This window comes from Anolis sagrei, chromosome 4 (genome assembly GCF_037176765.1).
Source record: "Anolis sagrei isolate rAnoSag1 chromosome 4, rAnoSag1.mat, whole genome shotgun sequence".
In the NCBI taxonomy this organism is placed as follows: Eukaryota; Metazoa; Chordata; class Lepidosauria; order Squamata; family Dactyloidae; genus Anolis; species Anolis sagrei.
In genome coordinates this window covers 82,636,403-82,653,276 of record NC_090024.1, presented here as the reverse complement: position 1 = coordinate 82,653,276, position 16,874 = coordinate 82,636,403, and the positions used below count along the sequence as shown (strand labels likewise).

The following is a 16,874-nucleotide window of genomic DNA, read 5'->3' as shown; positions in this document are numbered from 1 at the left end:
AGATATAATTTCAATACAAGAGTGCTCATCACACCACTCACATGAACTGAATTTAAAATCTGAACAAACCTTGCAGGTATTTACATTGTTATTGTTGTTAGTTTAAATTAGCCACATATCTATAATGTAAGGGAGTTCTGCTCTTTAGAAGCTGTGTATCTCTTGGGCTGTTGTTTGTTTTGTGACATTTACTTCCTACCTTTCTTGTCAAAAAATATCCCTCAAATAATAAATCAACAGTAGTAAATGCAAATGGAAACATATCCATTAAAAAAGCAACAGCAGTGAACCAGTGAAGGCCACCATCAACAATAACCCACATTCATTGCCAAACACCTGCGGATGATTACTGTGGTTGAAAAATTATTTATTTATTTATTTCTCCTGCTTTTCTCTCATGAGTGGGATTTTAAAAATTCCAGAACCTGGGAACAGCCACTAAGAATTTCCTCTTAAGTGGCTCACTACTCGTGCCTCCTAAGGCTTAAAATAACATAGATCTGAATAGATTCATCTAAGAAGTATAAATAAACCTGAAGGCAGTGTACCTATTTTCCATAGTCCATCAGAGAATCAAGGTTGGTTTTGATATGTGGCAGAATGACATGGGTATAAAGTGACAGTTCCAAGGTGACAGAATGGAATAGGCTGAACTAGCTTTCAATGCTTGTTTGTGTTTTTAATCTTTCTTGCCGTTAGGTGAATAGCACAGCCAAGACCTTTTTCACGGAGGTGCTAGATGTTTTTCCTTCTTAGGAGAGAATTCAGAACTGTGTTTTCCATCTATAATTTGAAGCTGAAGGGTGCCTTCTGGTGCCTCATTCTGCTTCATGAGCAGACCAAGGAATTCTTTATCTTCAATTATTTTTATAGGATGCGTGAGGACAATGAACTGCAGCCTTCATATTTGAGAACTGGCTCAGTTCCCAGGCTCTAGGAGAAGGATAAAAGATGTGAGATGGATACATTATTGTTTGTTCTTTGCTAGTTATTACACAGTTTTTCTATTGGTAGTTACATAAATTGCATGATTTCCTTCTGTGAAATAAGCAATGTATGTTTTTTCATTCATTGTGTGCCACATAGCTTTAAGTTGGTTCTGATTTAAGGTGAACTGTTCATGAGGTTTTCGCCCCCCACCCCAATATATTTAATTGCAAAATATATGAGGAGTGGGGAAGGGTACAAGAGTAGATACAGAACAGGGGCATTTTTAACATCTTGAAAACATTCATTTTAATTATAGATATTCTTCCCAGCAAAGAATGCTCTAGCTGGAACCATTGTTTTGAATCGTTTTTGTATTCCAGCCCATGTTTTTTCATAGTTTTTATATAGATTCAGATTTTTAAGTCCTGTAAATTCCCAGATACTCGACTTTTTTGACAATTTCAGTACCTGTCCTTTCCTTCAAGATTCTCTGGCCCTGCTTTTTTTTTTTTTACTTGTGCCAAAAGCGACTTGAGAATATACTGCAAGTCACTTCTGGTGTGAGAGAATTGGTCGTCTGCAAAGACACTGCTTCAGAGGTTTCAAATTACCTCTTATCTATTACTGACCAAAATACCGGGCATGCTATGTGCTAGAACAGCCCTTGTAGCATGATTTATGACAAACTTCACACAAAGCAATGGACCTTTCAAAGCTGAATACATTGTGCCCACTGTGAGTTAAGCCATGGACTGACTGCGGGACACACCTGCATTGTCATGGCATATCTTGCAGTAATGTAGCCACTGATTTGGGACACTTTTTCATGTCAGGAGTGACTTGAGAAACTGCAAGTAGCTTCTGGTGTGAGGGAATTGGCCATTTGCAAGGACGTTGCCCAGGGGACGCCCGGATGTGTTACCATCCTGTGGGAGGTTTCTCTCATGTCCCTGCATGGGAAGCTGGAGCTGACAGATGGGAACTCACCTCCTCTCACGGGTTTGAACCGCCGACCTTCAGGTCGGCAGTTCAGCAATTCAGCCGGCACAAGGTTTTAACCCATTGCGCCACCGTGGCTCTGGTCCTGCTGATGGAGATTATTAATAATTGTTTTTGTTTTTCTGCTTGTTAAGTTTACTAACTCAGGTTTTATATCTGTGGGTTTGTAATTCTGTACTGGATCCAAAATTATTCATCCAGTATCATCCTCCCCATGGTGACCTCCATATTAGGGGGGAACCTTGTTGACTATGAAAGGAGATTCCGCCTATTTAATAGGTTCCTCTAGGTATGTGTGGGAGCCCCCGGTGGCGCAGTGGGTTAAAGCACTGAGCTGCTGAGCTTGTTGATCGAAAGGTCGTAGGTTCGATTCCAGGGAGCGGCGTGAGCTTCCGCTGTCAGCCCTAGCTTCTGCCAACCTAGCAGTTCGAAAACATGCAAATGTGAGTAGATCAATAGGTACCGCTCCGGCGGGAAGGTAACGGCGCTCCATGCAGTCATGCCGGCCACATGACCTTGGAGGTGTCTACGGACAATGCTGGCTCTTCGGCTTAAAAATGGAGATGAGCACCACACCCCAGAGTCAGACATGACTGGACTTAATTTCAGGGGACTACCTTTACCTTTACCTTAGGTATGTGTGGTGTCCTCTGCTATAGGGATGCAAGGTGGGGATATTTGCTTCTCCCCCCCCCCCCACCCCCCACACACCTAAACAAATGTAACTCTGAATCAACTCATTGTTCCTTGAAAAATTTGAGAGACAGAATGTTCAGTCTATAGAAAAACTATATAGTCACTATTTTTTTAATCATAATAACGAGACACCAATACTAAAATAAATTTGGTGGCAATGCAAAGTCAGAGTTTGAAAAAGTTGGTGAGCTTTTTTGGACTAGAAGCTGTTCAATTTTTAAAAGGTAATGTTTCCACACTCTGTGAAAGGTGCACATATCTATATTTCCTGTTCACTCATACATCAATTTGCATATGAAAGGGAACAAATAAACCAGGATGTTGCCAAATTATAATGAATAAGGTATGCAGGAAACCTTTACTCAGTCTTCTGTTGTAACCTGGTACAGATTTAAGACACAGTCTGTACAATGTTTATTTTGTCATCTTTTTGTTCAAAGATCATCCTTTCCCCCTTTCTTATAGAGGATTTCTTCTTATTTATGTTAAATCGTTTATTGGATTGTTCAAAGATAGAAAAGGATAAAGTGGTGATTTTTATTGAAAGAGGCAGAAAGGGCAAATGATCAAAATGCCTTCTCTTATTTGGCAGCAAGTAGCAATATAATTGAATCAACCTAAATTCAATTTTTTAAAATGTGTGAAAAATGACTTCCTTATCTCAGTTGGCATGGCTCATGGTGCACTTGGCAATTGTTATCACTCACAGTTCGAACTGAATCATTTTTGTAGAGTAATATTTTGATAAATGTTAAAGTATTCTTAATTTATAAATGTTTTATGTATCACATTAACCCTTTTAAAAATGGTGTTGATCAGTATAATGTCTGTGATATTGACCACATGAAATTTATTTGAGCTTAGAAATAGAGGTCCACAATAGTCCTCCTCCCCTATCTTCCGGTTGCTCTTTAAACATATCCAAGTTCAGAAAATAGGGGTTTGATGTGAAGACATCAGAGAAATGATAGACGTGTCAGTATTACTGTCTTCCAAGATGAGGCTGTTGATTCTCCTGAGCTACAGTGTTGCTATGACTCCCATGGCTAAACTAAATAGAGATCGTTTATTGGGGGTGGGTGGGGTGGAAATAGGAACATTTGAGTTCTTAAGGTGGTCCAAATACTGAGCCACTTTCACGATACTCAGGAGGATTTCTAGTTAATGGAGATTTAATAAAGCTATGCTGGTTTTCTTCTCCAGATTGCTAGGTCAGATATTGGCTGTGGCATAGAATAAATATCTTTGTATTTTTAAAAATATATGATTTATTGCTAATTTCACATAGACTAAGAGATTTCTCTCTACACATTGCAGCCAACACACTAATGTGTTGCAACACACATTAGTGTGGTTTAGTGAAGGTTTTCATCGTGCAATGTGACTTTGTGGTCAGTCTCTGCCAGAAAGTGGTCATAGAGTCATCCTAGAGGACCTAGAAATTCCTAGATAGACCACTTTTGTAGGAATCGCTAGGTCCTCTCATATGATCTGATAGATATTGACCAAAGAGTGTTGCTGGAGAAATTAGATATTCCTAGAGAGATGATCTCTGAGATTAAAAACAACAACAAAAGTGCCTCTAACTCCAGCAAATATGTAGGGCTGACTATAGTTCCAAATTTTATGGAAACTTCTAGACCTCCTGTAGTTCTTCATGAGCAGAGGTGACTGGTTAATCATAGGATCATAGAGTTGGAAGAGACCTTGTGGGTCATCAAGTCCAACCCCCTGCCAAGAAGCAGGAAAATCACATTCAAAGCACCCCCAACAGATGGCTATCCAGCCTCTGTTTAAAAGCCTCCAAAGAAAGAGCCTCCACCACACTCTGGCAGAGAGTTCCACTGCTGAACAGCTCTCACAGTCAGGAAGTTCTTCCTAATGTTCAGATTGAATCTCCTTTCTTATAGTTTGAAGCCATCCTTTCCCTGTTCTTAATTGATCGTGATGACAAGAGTAGATCAGAAAATGTAGCTAAGACCTCATGAGAAATATAAATTCTTCTCCAGTCTAACTTATTTATTATTTTATTTTTATTCATCTTCAGATGAATCTCAAATAACTCAATACTAAAATGTATAGATTGCTTAGCATTTGAATGTCAGACGAAGGGAAGGGGCAGGAAACTTCAGAGCATTCTTGGAAAGAAATTCCTGCCTCAAAAAGTAGTGCTTGTTTCCATTGTTCTGTGCAAGACTAGCACATTCTATGAATGCAGAATTCACAGCACCGGGGTTTAGTCAACTGGCAGTGTTCTTTGTTTTGAGTTGGTTTTTTTTTTTTTCATTCATTTGGGCATTAGCAAATACCACTTAGTTTTACCTTTTATGTTCCAAATCATCCTTGCATCTTTCATCTCCTGATCTGAAGAATGCCATTTCCACATGAACTACAGGACTACTATGTTTGGAATGCTGGCTTTTGGACCAAGCTGTCAGACTAAGTGAACCATTCAGTGTGACATAGTATAACTTGGGGGTATCATTTTTCACAGTGTTGGCCTACGTTTTCATTGCGCATTCCTCTTAATTAGGTAACTAATTTTCAGTCCTAAGTGCCCTTATTATGAAGAAATAAACCTGTTGATTTGTATGGAATGTACTGAGACAAAATGCTTACAGTCTCTCACTAGTGAAAATATTCCATCATAAATGGCAGGAGCTATCTAGGGTTCCCATGCTGGCCCACAGCACTTCCATAGATTTCTGAATCTTTGTTTAAGGGTCAGGAAATAATGGCTTTGATAGGATAGTATGTGTTCATGTTTATTTGTTTATTTAATATTCCAGCTCTCTCCTACCATGAGAACCAAGGCAGCTTATGGGGGCGGGGGGTATGAAAACCTGATAATAAAAAGGTTAAAACCAGCTATCATAAAATATCTCCCACACAACCATATAATAATTGAATGTCTGTATGCATCAGAAGGATGTTTGGCTGCTGGTGAAAGAAAAGCGAGGAGGTGACAAGTCACCTAGACTCTCGTGGAAGGTAATTCAACAGTCACCAAGAGAGCTGCTCCATGTCTAGACCAGAGAGGTTGGGGAGAAAGCCATCCCTCAAGGATCTTAAAGCTTGCAGGTTCATATAGGAAGGCATAATCTTTCAGGTAGCCTGGATCTAAACTACGTTGGACTTCATACGTCATGGCCAGTACTTGACTAGTGCCTGGAAACAAGATTGGGGGGGGGGGGGGGCAAGGATGCTCTTTCAACAAGGGACTCATATGTTCCCTGTAACTGGCCCAAGTCAGAATTCTCATTGAGGCCTTTTTGAACCCACTGTACAGTTCCCAAAGGCAGCTCCATGCTAAACTCTGCTCCTGCCCCATGCCTCAGCTTTAGCCTCACTTTTCTCATTGAAATGGCTCCTACAGCAAACCAAGAATGTGGAAAATGGAGAAACCACATGAGAAAAGGACCAGATAGTGAAAACTGTCAAAGAGTGCAAATGCATTGGAAAAAAACCTGACTTTTAAAAAATTGTAACCAGACCTGATCAAAACAGACTCTAAAATCAGCCTGTCTAATAAAATCTTTAAATGTTGCCTCCCTAATAAGGTACTAAATTTTACACAGATTCACTCAGGGAACATCCAACAGCGAACTAGCAATATTTCTTCCTAAACATAATTAATTTATAACAGCAGCTTTTGGAGTAATAATAATAATAATAATAATAATAATTCTTTATTTATATCCCACTTTCCTTCCTAATGGGACCCGAAGCAGCTCACAACATAATACAGTACAAATCAAAGCACATTTAACATAAAATACAAGACAAAAATCACACAAAATATAATAACGTCCAGAAATAAGATATAAATAAATATTAAGCATTAAAAACATTGAAAACCAATTACAATTATTGTAGAGACTCAATAATTAAATAAGTATATTTTGCTAAGGTCAGTGCAAATCAACCTTGCTGTCATTAGTATTTGAATTCATTCGTCAAAAGCTCACTTGAATAAGTAGGTCTTTAACTGGTTCTTGAAAGTTGCACACTGCAATTTACCACCAAGGAAGATATGTTGGGAGATCCCCTAAGTTTCACAGCTGGTGTTCTCCACCAGCAATTGAGAAGAGATTGTGCCTATTTGCTTAGTGCTTGACTTGATAAAAGCCAATAGCAGCAAACGAGAAATTGTTTGAACAAATCTGTAATTGTCTTGTATGAAAAGAAACGCAGAATCTAGCATGCCCTTTACTCCCTACCATTTCAAGGCAAACATCATTTTTAATCTCTGGGGTTTATAGATTCTTCCAAACTGAGCTTCCCCAGCAGATGTCAGTATTCCACTGTCATGTAATAAAGAACAAAAATAAAACAGAATAAATATGATCTAATCTAGTCATTAGCATTTAAAAGCACATGAGGTCTCGAATAAGGAAATATGTTCAGCTGCTGCAGTGTGTATGGATGTTTTGCTTCCATGTTGTGATAGCTGAATGTTGCTGCACTTGGCTTGCACTCCATTAATTGAGAGTGTTGTTAAATTCAAAGGAGTTGTTTCTACACAAACTTGTGCAATGCTATATTGTGAATGATAAGTAATTTAAATGAAACTAAAATTGGAACTTACTGTATTTTTAGAAAGTCTGTTTTAAAATAACATACAACTTTTATTCATGCCTTTGTAGGGATGGTGCATGTGTTATTTTCCTCAACAGAACAGATTTATTTATTTTTATTTACTTACCCTATTTATACCCCGCCTTTCTCTATCCCGAAGGGGACTCGAGGTGGCTTACAACAGAGGCAAGTATTCAATGCCATGAAATACATAAAATTCCAAAATATTAAAATTAAAAATTAAGTTAAAATTAATACATATTAGATATTTTAAAACATTACATTACATATTAAAATCATAGTCGTAATCCAAACCTTTCCATGGTCATTGTACATATTCCACATCTGTTACTGCACTGCACTATTGTCTGAAAGCCTGATCCCATAGCCAAGTTTTTACTTTTCTTCTGAATGCTAGGAGGGAGGGGGTGTCGCTGGGGAGGGTGTTCGATGGCAAAGGGGCAACCTCTGAAAAGGCCCTGTCTCTTGTCCCCATCAGTCATGCTTGCGAGGGGTGTGGGACCGAGAGGCCTCCCCCGATGATCTTAATCTCCGATATGGTTCATAGAGGGAGATGTGTTTGGACAGGTAAACTGGGCTGGAACCATTTAGGGATTTATAGGTTAAAGCCAGCACTTTGAATTGTGCTCGGTAGCAGACTGGCAGCCAGTGGAGCTGATGTAACGAGGGTTGTGTGCTTCCTGTACACCACTCTCATAAGTAATCTGGCTGATGCCTATTGGATCAATTGAAGCTTCCGAGCAGTCTTCAAAGGCAACCCCAAGTAGAGCATGCTGCAGTAGTCGATGCGGAAGTAACAAGAGCGTGTACCACTGTGGCCAAGTCTGACTTCCCAAGGTATGGGCACAATTGGTTCACAAGTTTTAATTGTGCAAAAGCTCCCCTGGCCACCGCCAAGACCTGGGGTTCCAGGCTTGGCAATGAATCCAGGAGAACTCCCAAGCTGCGAACATGTGTCTTCAGGGAGAGCGTAACCACATCCAACACAGGCTGTAACCCTATACCCTGTTTGGCCTTGCAACTGACCAGGAGAACCTCTGTCTTGTCTGGATTTAATTACAATTTGTTTGCCCTCATCCAGACCGTCCCAGCAGTCTGGATGTGCAGTTCTATAAAGAATTAACTGAAGTACCTTATTGATCAGGTTGAACCTACAGCAGAATGTATAGTGTGGAATAAGTTATTAAGTTATCTTTTTCTCTCTTGTTAAAGTGATGCTTTAATTTAAAAGCTTCAAAGAAGTGTGTAATGGAAGGCTAACATTGTGTAAACTGGAAATTGTCATATTTAATTGCCACAGAGATAAAGGCTCCCTCTCTACCCTAAGAATCCAGCCAAAATGAATTCATTTTACATCTCACTGGTTTCAGTTGAAAAATATTAAAATTCCCTCCTCACTTGAAATATTTAAGACTTTAAAAGTGTTTAAACATAGCTAGGTTCTGCCCAGTCATTCGCCTTTTGGTGTGAGAAAATTAATGGCATTCTATTGTGTGATCACAAAGTACAAAGTTTGACTTTTTAAATAATATTTCTTGTTGAAAACAATAGATTGTATTTTGGGGGAGGGCCTATACAATTTCTCTATTAAAACAGCAATAATTATGTCAGATTTATAATTAAACTAGAACACCAAGATAAATTAAATAAAAAGGGCTTTTTAATTAAATCAATCATTAGAATATGTCTTTCCTCTGATTCATGCATTCAGTGGGGTTTCCCCTTTCCACAAAACAGGGAATTGACCCAGTTTATTTTATTTACAGGAGCTATTCTTGCTGTAGCTTGGTTTAGATGACAGTCATAAAAGTTCATTCTCTGAGAATGTATAGCTGATTTTGCTGTAATAGTAAAGCTTAGTTTGTGTGTTACTGTAGGCAGCATGCAGTTTTGGTCATTAATGCACAATACTATATTTCCCCCCTTTTTTGGCTGAAGGGGGGGTGCAACTATTGCGTGGTAAAAAAATCCAGCTACAGAACTTCATTCCGCTGCCACTTGCTAGACAAATTCATAACTAGCATAATTCATCCTTCCTTTATTTATTTATTTATTTATCGTGTCAGGGGCAACCAGACCATTGTATTACATTTCTAACAGAACGAAACAATTGAAATTAGTTGATACTAATTTAGCACCAACAGTATGCTAGGTGCGCCTCTAGCCAGCTGGCTGGACTATTTAGGTCCACATTTGGTTCACCATTGCATGGTTTAAAGACCGCTAGTCTTCCAGCTTTGTAAAAAGAAATAAATCTGCAGATTAGGTTCTTGTTTGTACCCCATCAGCATTATTCTTTGGAATTTTCAAGCCTTACTGCAGCCAAATTAAGCATTAGCCTACAGCCATAAGTTGAATGGACAGGAGTGAGGAATGAGGTCAGAGATTAACAATTGGTAGGAAGGGGACAGTATAAGGAGGAGTTGGAAGTATTAGAAGAGAGTAATTTTGGGGGAAAGAGATTCAAGAAATGAATTTTGAGTAGCATGGGAGCTATTTGGATGTGAGAATGGTAGCATGCTGGAATGCACACAGAAACAAAACGATAAAACAACAGAAGGGTCTAGCAAGCAAGTGAGCTTCTATAGAATGTGAGGTATCAAAGAATGTAAGTGGAAACAAGGACATTCTTTAAACTTTAAACTCTTGTCTGCTCTACATTTAAGAACTAAAGTTCCTACTTTTCTGTAGTAATTATTTTTATTTTACTACCAGGACATATGATCCATGAATTATTAACAAGACCAAAGGTTGTACCTCTGTTATAGTTTGTCAATCAGTTTTTCCATGTGGCATTACTATAACACAAGCCAACAGATATATTTCATCAGATATAATTTTAGGTCACTCTTATAGAGTTTTTCACACTGAATTCAGATCTGTGTTTATTTTTTCTCTATCTTGTGTAGTTTTTGCAATGAGGCTAATTGAATAATTAATTCATTTATGCACTGATATCAATAGAATCTAATTGATATCAGTGCATAAATGCATTAATTATTCAATTAGCCTCACTGCAGAAACCACATGTGATAGAGAAAACATAAACACAGATCCGAATTCAGTATGAAAAATTCTATAAGAATGATCTAAAATAATATCTGATGAAAAATACTTGTTGGGCTGTGGTTAATTAGATGCAATTGATATCAGTGCATAAATGCATTAATTATTCAATTAGCCTCATCGCAAAAAGTAACAATGATAGAGAAAATAAACACAGATCTGAACTCGGCGCATAAAACTCTATAAGAATGACCTAAAATTATATCTGATGAAAAATATTTGTTGGCTTCCGTTAGACGAATATGATGTGAAATGTGCAGACTTTGCAGTAGTCTGCTGTAATGTGCCATTCGTCATATTTTTAAAAGTTGAAATGATGGGGGGGAAAACAAAGACATATTTAAAATTAGCATAAAATTGATTTAAACTGTGATACTCTCATTTCTGATTATTATAAAAAGTTTGGTTTTGTTGGCTTGTGTAATCATACTGAACCTGTCAAATATTGATTGATTCAAAAACATACAAGTACCATGTATATGCACGGTATAAATTGATGTCAGGTATAAGGCAAGTTTTGAAGCCAAAATTATGGATTTTAATGTGACTCGTGGATAAGTTGAGGTCATTCCATGGAGAAGAGAAAGCACCAGGGCCGTCTAAGGGATCAGCCACCCCACTCAAACGTTCAAAAAGGTCAAAAGTGACACCACAGTAGAGGGAATTGACATATATTTTATGTTCTCCCAGGTTGGACTAAACTCTCACTTTTTACCACTCTTCTCAAATAATTCTCTCTCCTCCCCCCCCCCCCCAAAAAAAAAGAATTAAAGTACAGTATTCACACTGACTCATTGATAAGTTGACCCAGGTTGGGGGCTGATTTTTTAAATTAAAATTTCTAGACTTATGGCTCTCCCTTCGGGGAGATGGTGGCGGGGTATAAATAAAGTTTATTATAAGTTTATTATAAGTGCATAGGATATGTGCTACTTTCATTTCGGGAATGTCTGATTCCATGCTCAAATGAACAGGGAGTTTTTCATATATGAATGTGCCCCTTTCTTCATGAAAAAGAAAACTACCTACCTGTAGTTCTTATGTGATAGAAAAGTCTGGAGTGAAGCCCTTCTTTCAGACATACAAGCATTTGTAATATTTAGTGGGCATGGAACAATTTGGGAGTGTTTGAATCAGTGTGTTTGAATATGTATCCTATAAGAAGTACCTCTGTGATGTAGTTGCTCAATATTTGTCAAACAATGCATCAAAAGCTGTTTAAGGACCTTTTTCTTATCTTTGTTTAGTCATGAAAATTTGCATCATGTCTCACTTTTGAATGAACTGCAGTGGCACCACAGTGAAATATCCACTCTGTCCTGCAGTGCTGCTATACAAATATTTAATTTCTCTCTCCTTCATAGGTGAAAAGCAGCGTCTTGGTTACGATCGGTCTGGATTTGATGCAGAGGATTCAGATGGGCCAGATGATGATGACAATGACAATGATGATGATGATGAAGACAGCCAAGCTGAATCGGTGTTATCCGCCACCCCCTCTGTTTCAGCCAGTCCCCAACATTACCCATCTAGAAGTGTTTCTCAGGAGATCTCAAGTGCTGATGAAGAGATCAGAATTGCAGATTGCTTTGCTGGGGTTCACACGGACTCTATGGATGGCCTGCCAAAAGCACTTCTCACAAAGATGACAGTACTTAGTACCGTGCAGTCGGAGTGCAGGAGCTCAGAGCCGCCAGTATCAGTTGTGCCTGCAGAACCAAGTGAAGGAAACACACTAGACACAACCCCAGGGCTTGCCGACTCCTCTGAGACAAATCCCAAGTCTCCATGCCATCCAATGTATGTGGATTATCCAGATACAGACGGGGCACTACGATGTTCTGCTACTGTGCCTACTATAACTACTTCAGTAACATCAAAGGTGAGTAGGTAACATGCTTTTGCCTCCAGAATTAATTGCAAGGGAGCAAATAATGTTTGCATGTTCTTGACTCAGTGATCCCTAGATGTCCTTGAGTGGAAATATTTTAGTGAAACTTCCATTGCTTGAAAATGAGTCACTTTGACGTACTTGAAGCTGAAGAAATACCATGTGGGTTAGATTTCTTCATCACATTAGTCAGCACAATGAAGTTAATGGGATATATACCGTATTTGCAATAAATATACTAATGTGACAATTATGTGTGTGTTCATGGGCATACATATACATACCTTTTTATTCAGCTGCTTTTAACAATTATATTAAATTGCCTTTTAATAATAGTTCATTTCATGTTCTTTTTATTTACATCCAAGCTGTGAAAGCTATCCCAAGACTCTGTGAGGAAATATAAAGTGTAAAACAAATACAAAGAGACTGACACAAAGGCCACCGTCCCCTTCAAGAAAACAGGGCTTCCACATTCTCAGCGAAAGAAGGGAAGGACTCTGATGAAATGTTGGCCACTGCTGGCAATTAAAAATATGAGAGTGTAGGAATCTTTACTACACTGAACCCCTTTTATTTTATTTTTTTTTTATTTTTTTACAGTATTTGTATACCGCTTTTCTCACCCCGAGGGGGACTCAAAGCGGTTTACATATAAGTAATGGCAAAATTCAATGCCAGTACAAACAATTACAATTATACACTACAATTAGTTAAATCAAGTTAAAAACAGTACATCCACAAACAATAAAACAATAATTAAAACAGTCTCGTCTTGTCTTTCTGAAATGCTGCATACATTTACTTCTACTGCCCAAAGGCCTGGTCCCAAAACCATAATTTAATTTTTTTTCTAAAAGCCTATACAGGCAGTTCCTGAGTTACAGACATCCAACTTACATTTTGTGTGTGTGTGTGCCAGGAGCGATTTGAGAAACTGCAAGTCGCTTCTAGTGTGAGAGAATTGACCATCTGCAAGGATGTTGCCCAGGGGATGCCCGGATGTTTGACGTTTTACCATCCTTGTGGGAGGCTTCTCTCATGTCCCGCAGAGAGAGCTGGAGCTGACAGAGGGAGCTCAGCCCGCTCCTTACATATGACTCCTAGTTACAAACAGGTTTAGACAACAGGAAGTGAGAGAAATCTACCCTTCGGGGGGGGGGGGGGGAGTCACTCCTGAAAGAGTTATTGTGGGAAATAGGTATCTCCCCTGAAGCTTTCTCACCAATCCTTGTTTCCACAAAACACCCAAATTTTCAAATTCCAATTGTGTAGGGAAAGAAAGTGAGGTGAAATCTTTTAAAAAGGATCACGAATAACAAAAGAAACGTTACAAGGGTATTAATTCTTCCCTATGCTTTCCAAAACTATATATAAGTTGACATTGTACATAAGTTGGAACAGGTACATTTTTGAGTGTTACTCCAGCCCAATATATATATATTGGGTTGGAGTAACACTCAAAAATGTACCTGTTCCAACTTATGTACAAATTCAACTTAGGATCAGACCTACAGAACCTATCTTGTCCATAAGCAGAGACTGCCTGTATATGCATATAATCAGTGTGACTCTTTGAAAACAAAACAAGCTGAATAAGTATCTCCTGGCTTGATTTGTTCCAAATTTTTAATCATGACCTTAAGCTGTTAACAATCTCCCTTGGAGAACACAATCTTGTGTGATGTTTTGGAAACTGAAAGGATATTTATAGCGTGTTAAGTACAACTGGAAAGAAAACAAAGAATCAGAAGTTCAGCTAGCGACTCTTTCTCAACATGGGAAGGGAAACAATTTGGGCTGGTCGAGTCATTAAATGTTTCAAAATGTTCAGAGCAGAAAAAAAAACACACACAATGAAACCATGATACAGGATTTGTGGTCAGTAAAAGAATCTGTATGCAAACTTGGGAGGGAAATTTTGTTTTAGCAGTTGCTCTTCTCACATTACAATTGAAGGAATGTTCAGTTGACTTATCACTCTCTCCCACCCCCTCCTTGATCTTGTCTAATTCTAGAGCACAACTTCTACAAGACTTCCCTCTCCACCTGTGGACCGGAGTACCCAAACGACAACAGTTGTTCCTACTTTGGACCCATCTTTTCCAGAGATCCAAGAGCAGAAGCTTGAGGAGCATCATCAGCTGACCATGAAATCAGCATCTCCCCAGACTCACTTATTTAGCCACCTGCCTTTGCACTCCCAGCAACAAACCAAGACCCCTTACGGCATGATTCCCGTGGGTGGGATCCATGTGGTACCTGCTGGCTTGGCCGCCTACTCTACTTTTCTGCCCTTTCAGGCCGGGCCAGTGCAGCTTACTATCCCAACTGTTAGTGTGATCCACAGAACTACAAGCTCTCTTGGCGATCCGGCCTGTGTAGCCTCTGGCACCGCAAGTCACCTGGGTGTTGCTGAAGTGAACAGTGTTGTCCCCTGTATCCCAATAGGCCAGATTAATGTACCAGGCATCCAGAGCCTGAGCACATCGACCTTGCAGCCTCTTCCATCCCTGGGCATGGAAGCCATGAACATCTTAGGCCTAACCAACACCAACATTGCTCAGCAGATAAACCCTACAGGATTAACACTAAATGCTGTAGGACTACAAGTGTTGACTGCTAACCCTGCCCCTCAAAGCAACACTCCCCCTCAGGCACACATTCCAGGTCTGCAAATATTAAACATAGCACTGCCGACTCTGATCCCTTCGATCAGCCCCGTGACTTCAGAGGGACAAGGCGTTCCAGAGGTCCCAGCTACCAACAACAAGCCTTGTGAACCTTGTCCAGATCCGGGTTCTGGGAGTTTTTCCAGGAACAACTCGGCTCAGATTGCCAGTGCCCTGTCTCCTCAGGTGGTACCTGCCAACCAGCGGTACAGCATTGAAAACCCACTGGAACCGGCTCCTTTGAGCGAGTACCAACTGCATGAAAGGCTAGGTAAACTGGATGCTGAAAAGCCTGACTCGGAGAGTCATACAAAACCAAAGTGCAATATCAATTCTGTTCGGGTCGAACAGCTTTCTACATCAGAGCCTCCCATGAAGGTGAATTCTGACATTTTATCCACTTCCCCCAGAAATCAGACTATTTCTCTAAACAGACCAGTACAAAGGCGGAAAGGGTTAGCGGAAAGACAGAATACTGTGGAGTTCAGCGATGGCAGCAGTGATGATGAAGACAGACTTGTAATAGCAACCTAGCGTTTTTGGTTTTATGTTGGGTTGTGTGTATGCGTGTGTGTGTTTTTGTTTTGTGTGTGTGTGTGTGTGTTTTTAAGTAACACTTACTAGGTTTCTTTGCAAACCTCCCTTTTACTTAAAGCACATTTTTTTTCTGACACAAACTCATTTATTAATCTTTGTGCAATCATGAACTCTCGACCAATAATTGTTTCTTGTCAACTCCGGCCATTTTTTGTACATGTTGTATAGACTATTGTGCCTTTTTTCTTTTTTGGAGTTCTATGTTTAGAAAACTGTACAGATTGTCAAAATTATATATTATATGTATATTAAAACCAATTAGTTATTTGTGTTTCGTAAGCAAAAACAAAATTTAAAAAATCCTATGTTGAATGAAATAAATTATATGTTGCACTGTTAAATGTAATTTTTTATGGCTGTGGGGTGACATTTGTGTGTACAGAATGAGTATGTACAATTCCATATTTATTGTATCCATATTAGTCTTGGGGGGGAGGAAGGGTCTGTCCATCTTTCTTGTGTACAATATTAGCTTTACACTTTAAAAAAATCCAGTCTGTGTTATTGAATTCTTTCAGTAAAATTTTTGTTTACTGACTTTACCACTTTTCAGGTTGTGCCTTCTTCATGTAAAGTGTGTGAACTTCTTTTCCCTTGCACACCCTCCATTCATTTCTGCAATGGATTTGGAAAACTTGTAACAAGCAGTGGTGTAAAACTGTTCCCAACATGGTACCCTCCAAAATGGATCAGACTGCAGCCCCCAGAATCCACCCAATAGCTGCCAATTGTAGTCCAACACATCCGAAGGGCACTTGGTTAGTGGATAGGCAAGACTACTTCCAGCCGTGGGATTTATGGTTCACTAGTCTTTTCATAGTAGTTTTTAAATATATATATATATAATTAACAAAGTATTCTTTTTGTAGAAAACATAAGCCTCTCAAAAATTTAAAGAGGGTCTACTTTTTCCTTATTTTAATTAAAATTAGAGGTATTTTAAGCCTGTATGTCACAAGAAAGTTTCTTTCCAACTATAACAACAAAAATTTTAGTTTCTGTTCCTCATTTTTTGAAGTCACACAAGCATAAAGTCATTTTATTAAATTGTGATATGCTTGAGAAAAAATAGTTTTATGTCCTTTGTTTACACAATTATTTGGTTTTAAACAGTAATTGAATATTATGTTGTAACTGCTATTTCTTCTTCAATTACTAGCTATGTTAAACTCTGTGGCTTTCAAAAAAGATTTTGCATTGGCTTGAATATACAGTAGAGTCTCGCTTATCCAACATAAACGGGCCAGCAGAACATTGGATAACCAAAAATGTTGGATAATAAGGAGAGATTAAGGAAAAGCCTATTAAACGTCAAATTACGTTATGATTTTTCAAATCAAGCACCAAAACAGCATGCTTTATAAAATCAATAGAAATAGCAGTTCAATGCACAGTAACGTTATGTACTATTTACTGTAATTACG

The 16,874-nt window shown here is 38.8% G+C and overlaps 1 protein-coding gene across 6 annotated transcripts in view; it reads left to right on the top strand.

Moving 5' to 3' along the window:
- HIVEP1 (HIVEP zinc finger 1) overlaps positions 1-15,992 on the top strand; it is a 122,010-nt gene extending 106,018 nt beyond the window's left edge. For all 6 annotated transcript variants that reach the window (XM_060774817.2, XM_060774818.2, XM_060774816.2 and 3 more), the window contains 2 exons: positions 11,655-12,172; positions 14,200-15,992. In XM_060774817.2, coding sequence (XP_060630800.2) covers positions 11,655-12,172; positions 14,200-15,387 — 1,706 coding nt within the window. In that variant the 3' untranslated portion in view covers positions 15,388-15,992. The remainder of the gene's footprint in view (positions 1-11,654; positions 12,173-14,199) is intronic.
- The last annotated feature ends 882 nt before the right edge of the window (positions 15,993-16,874 follow it).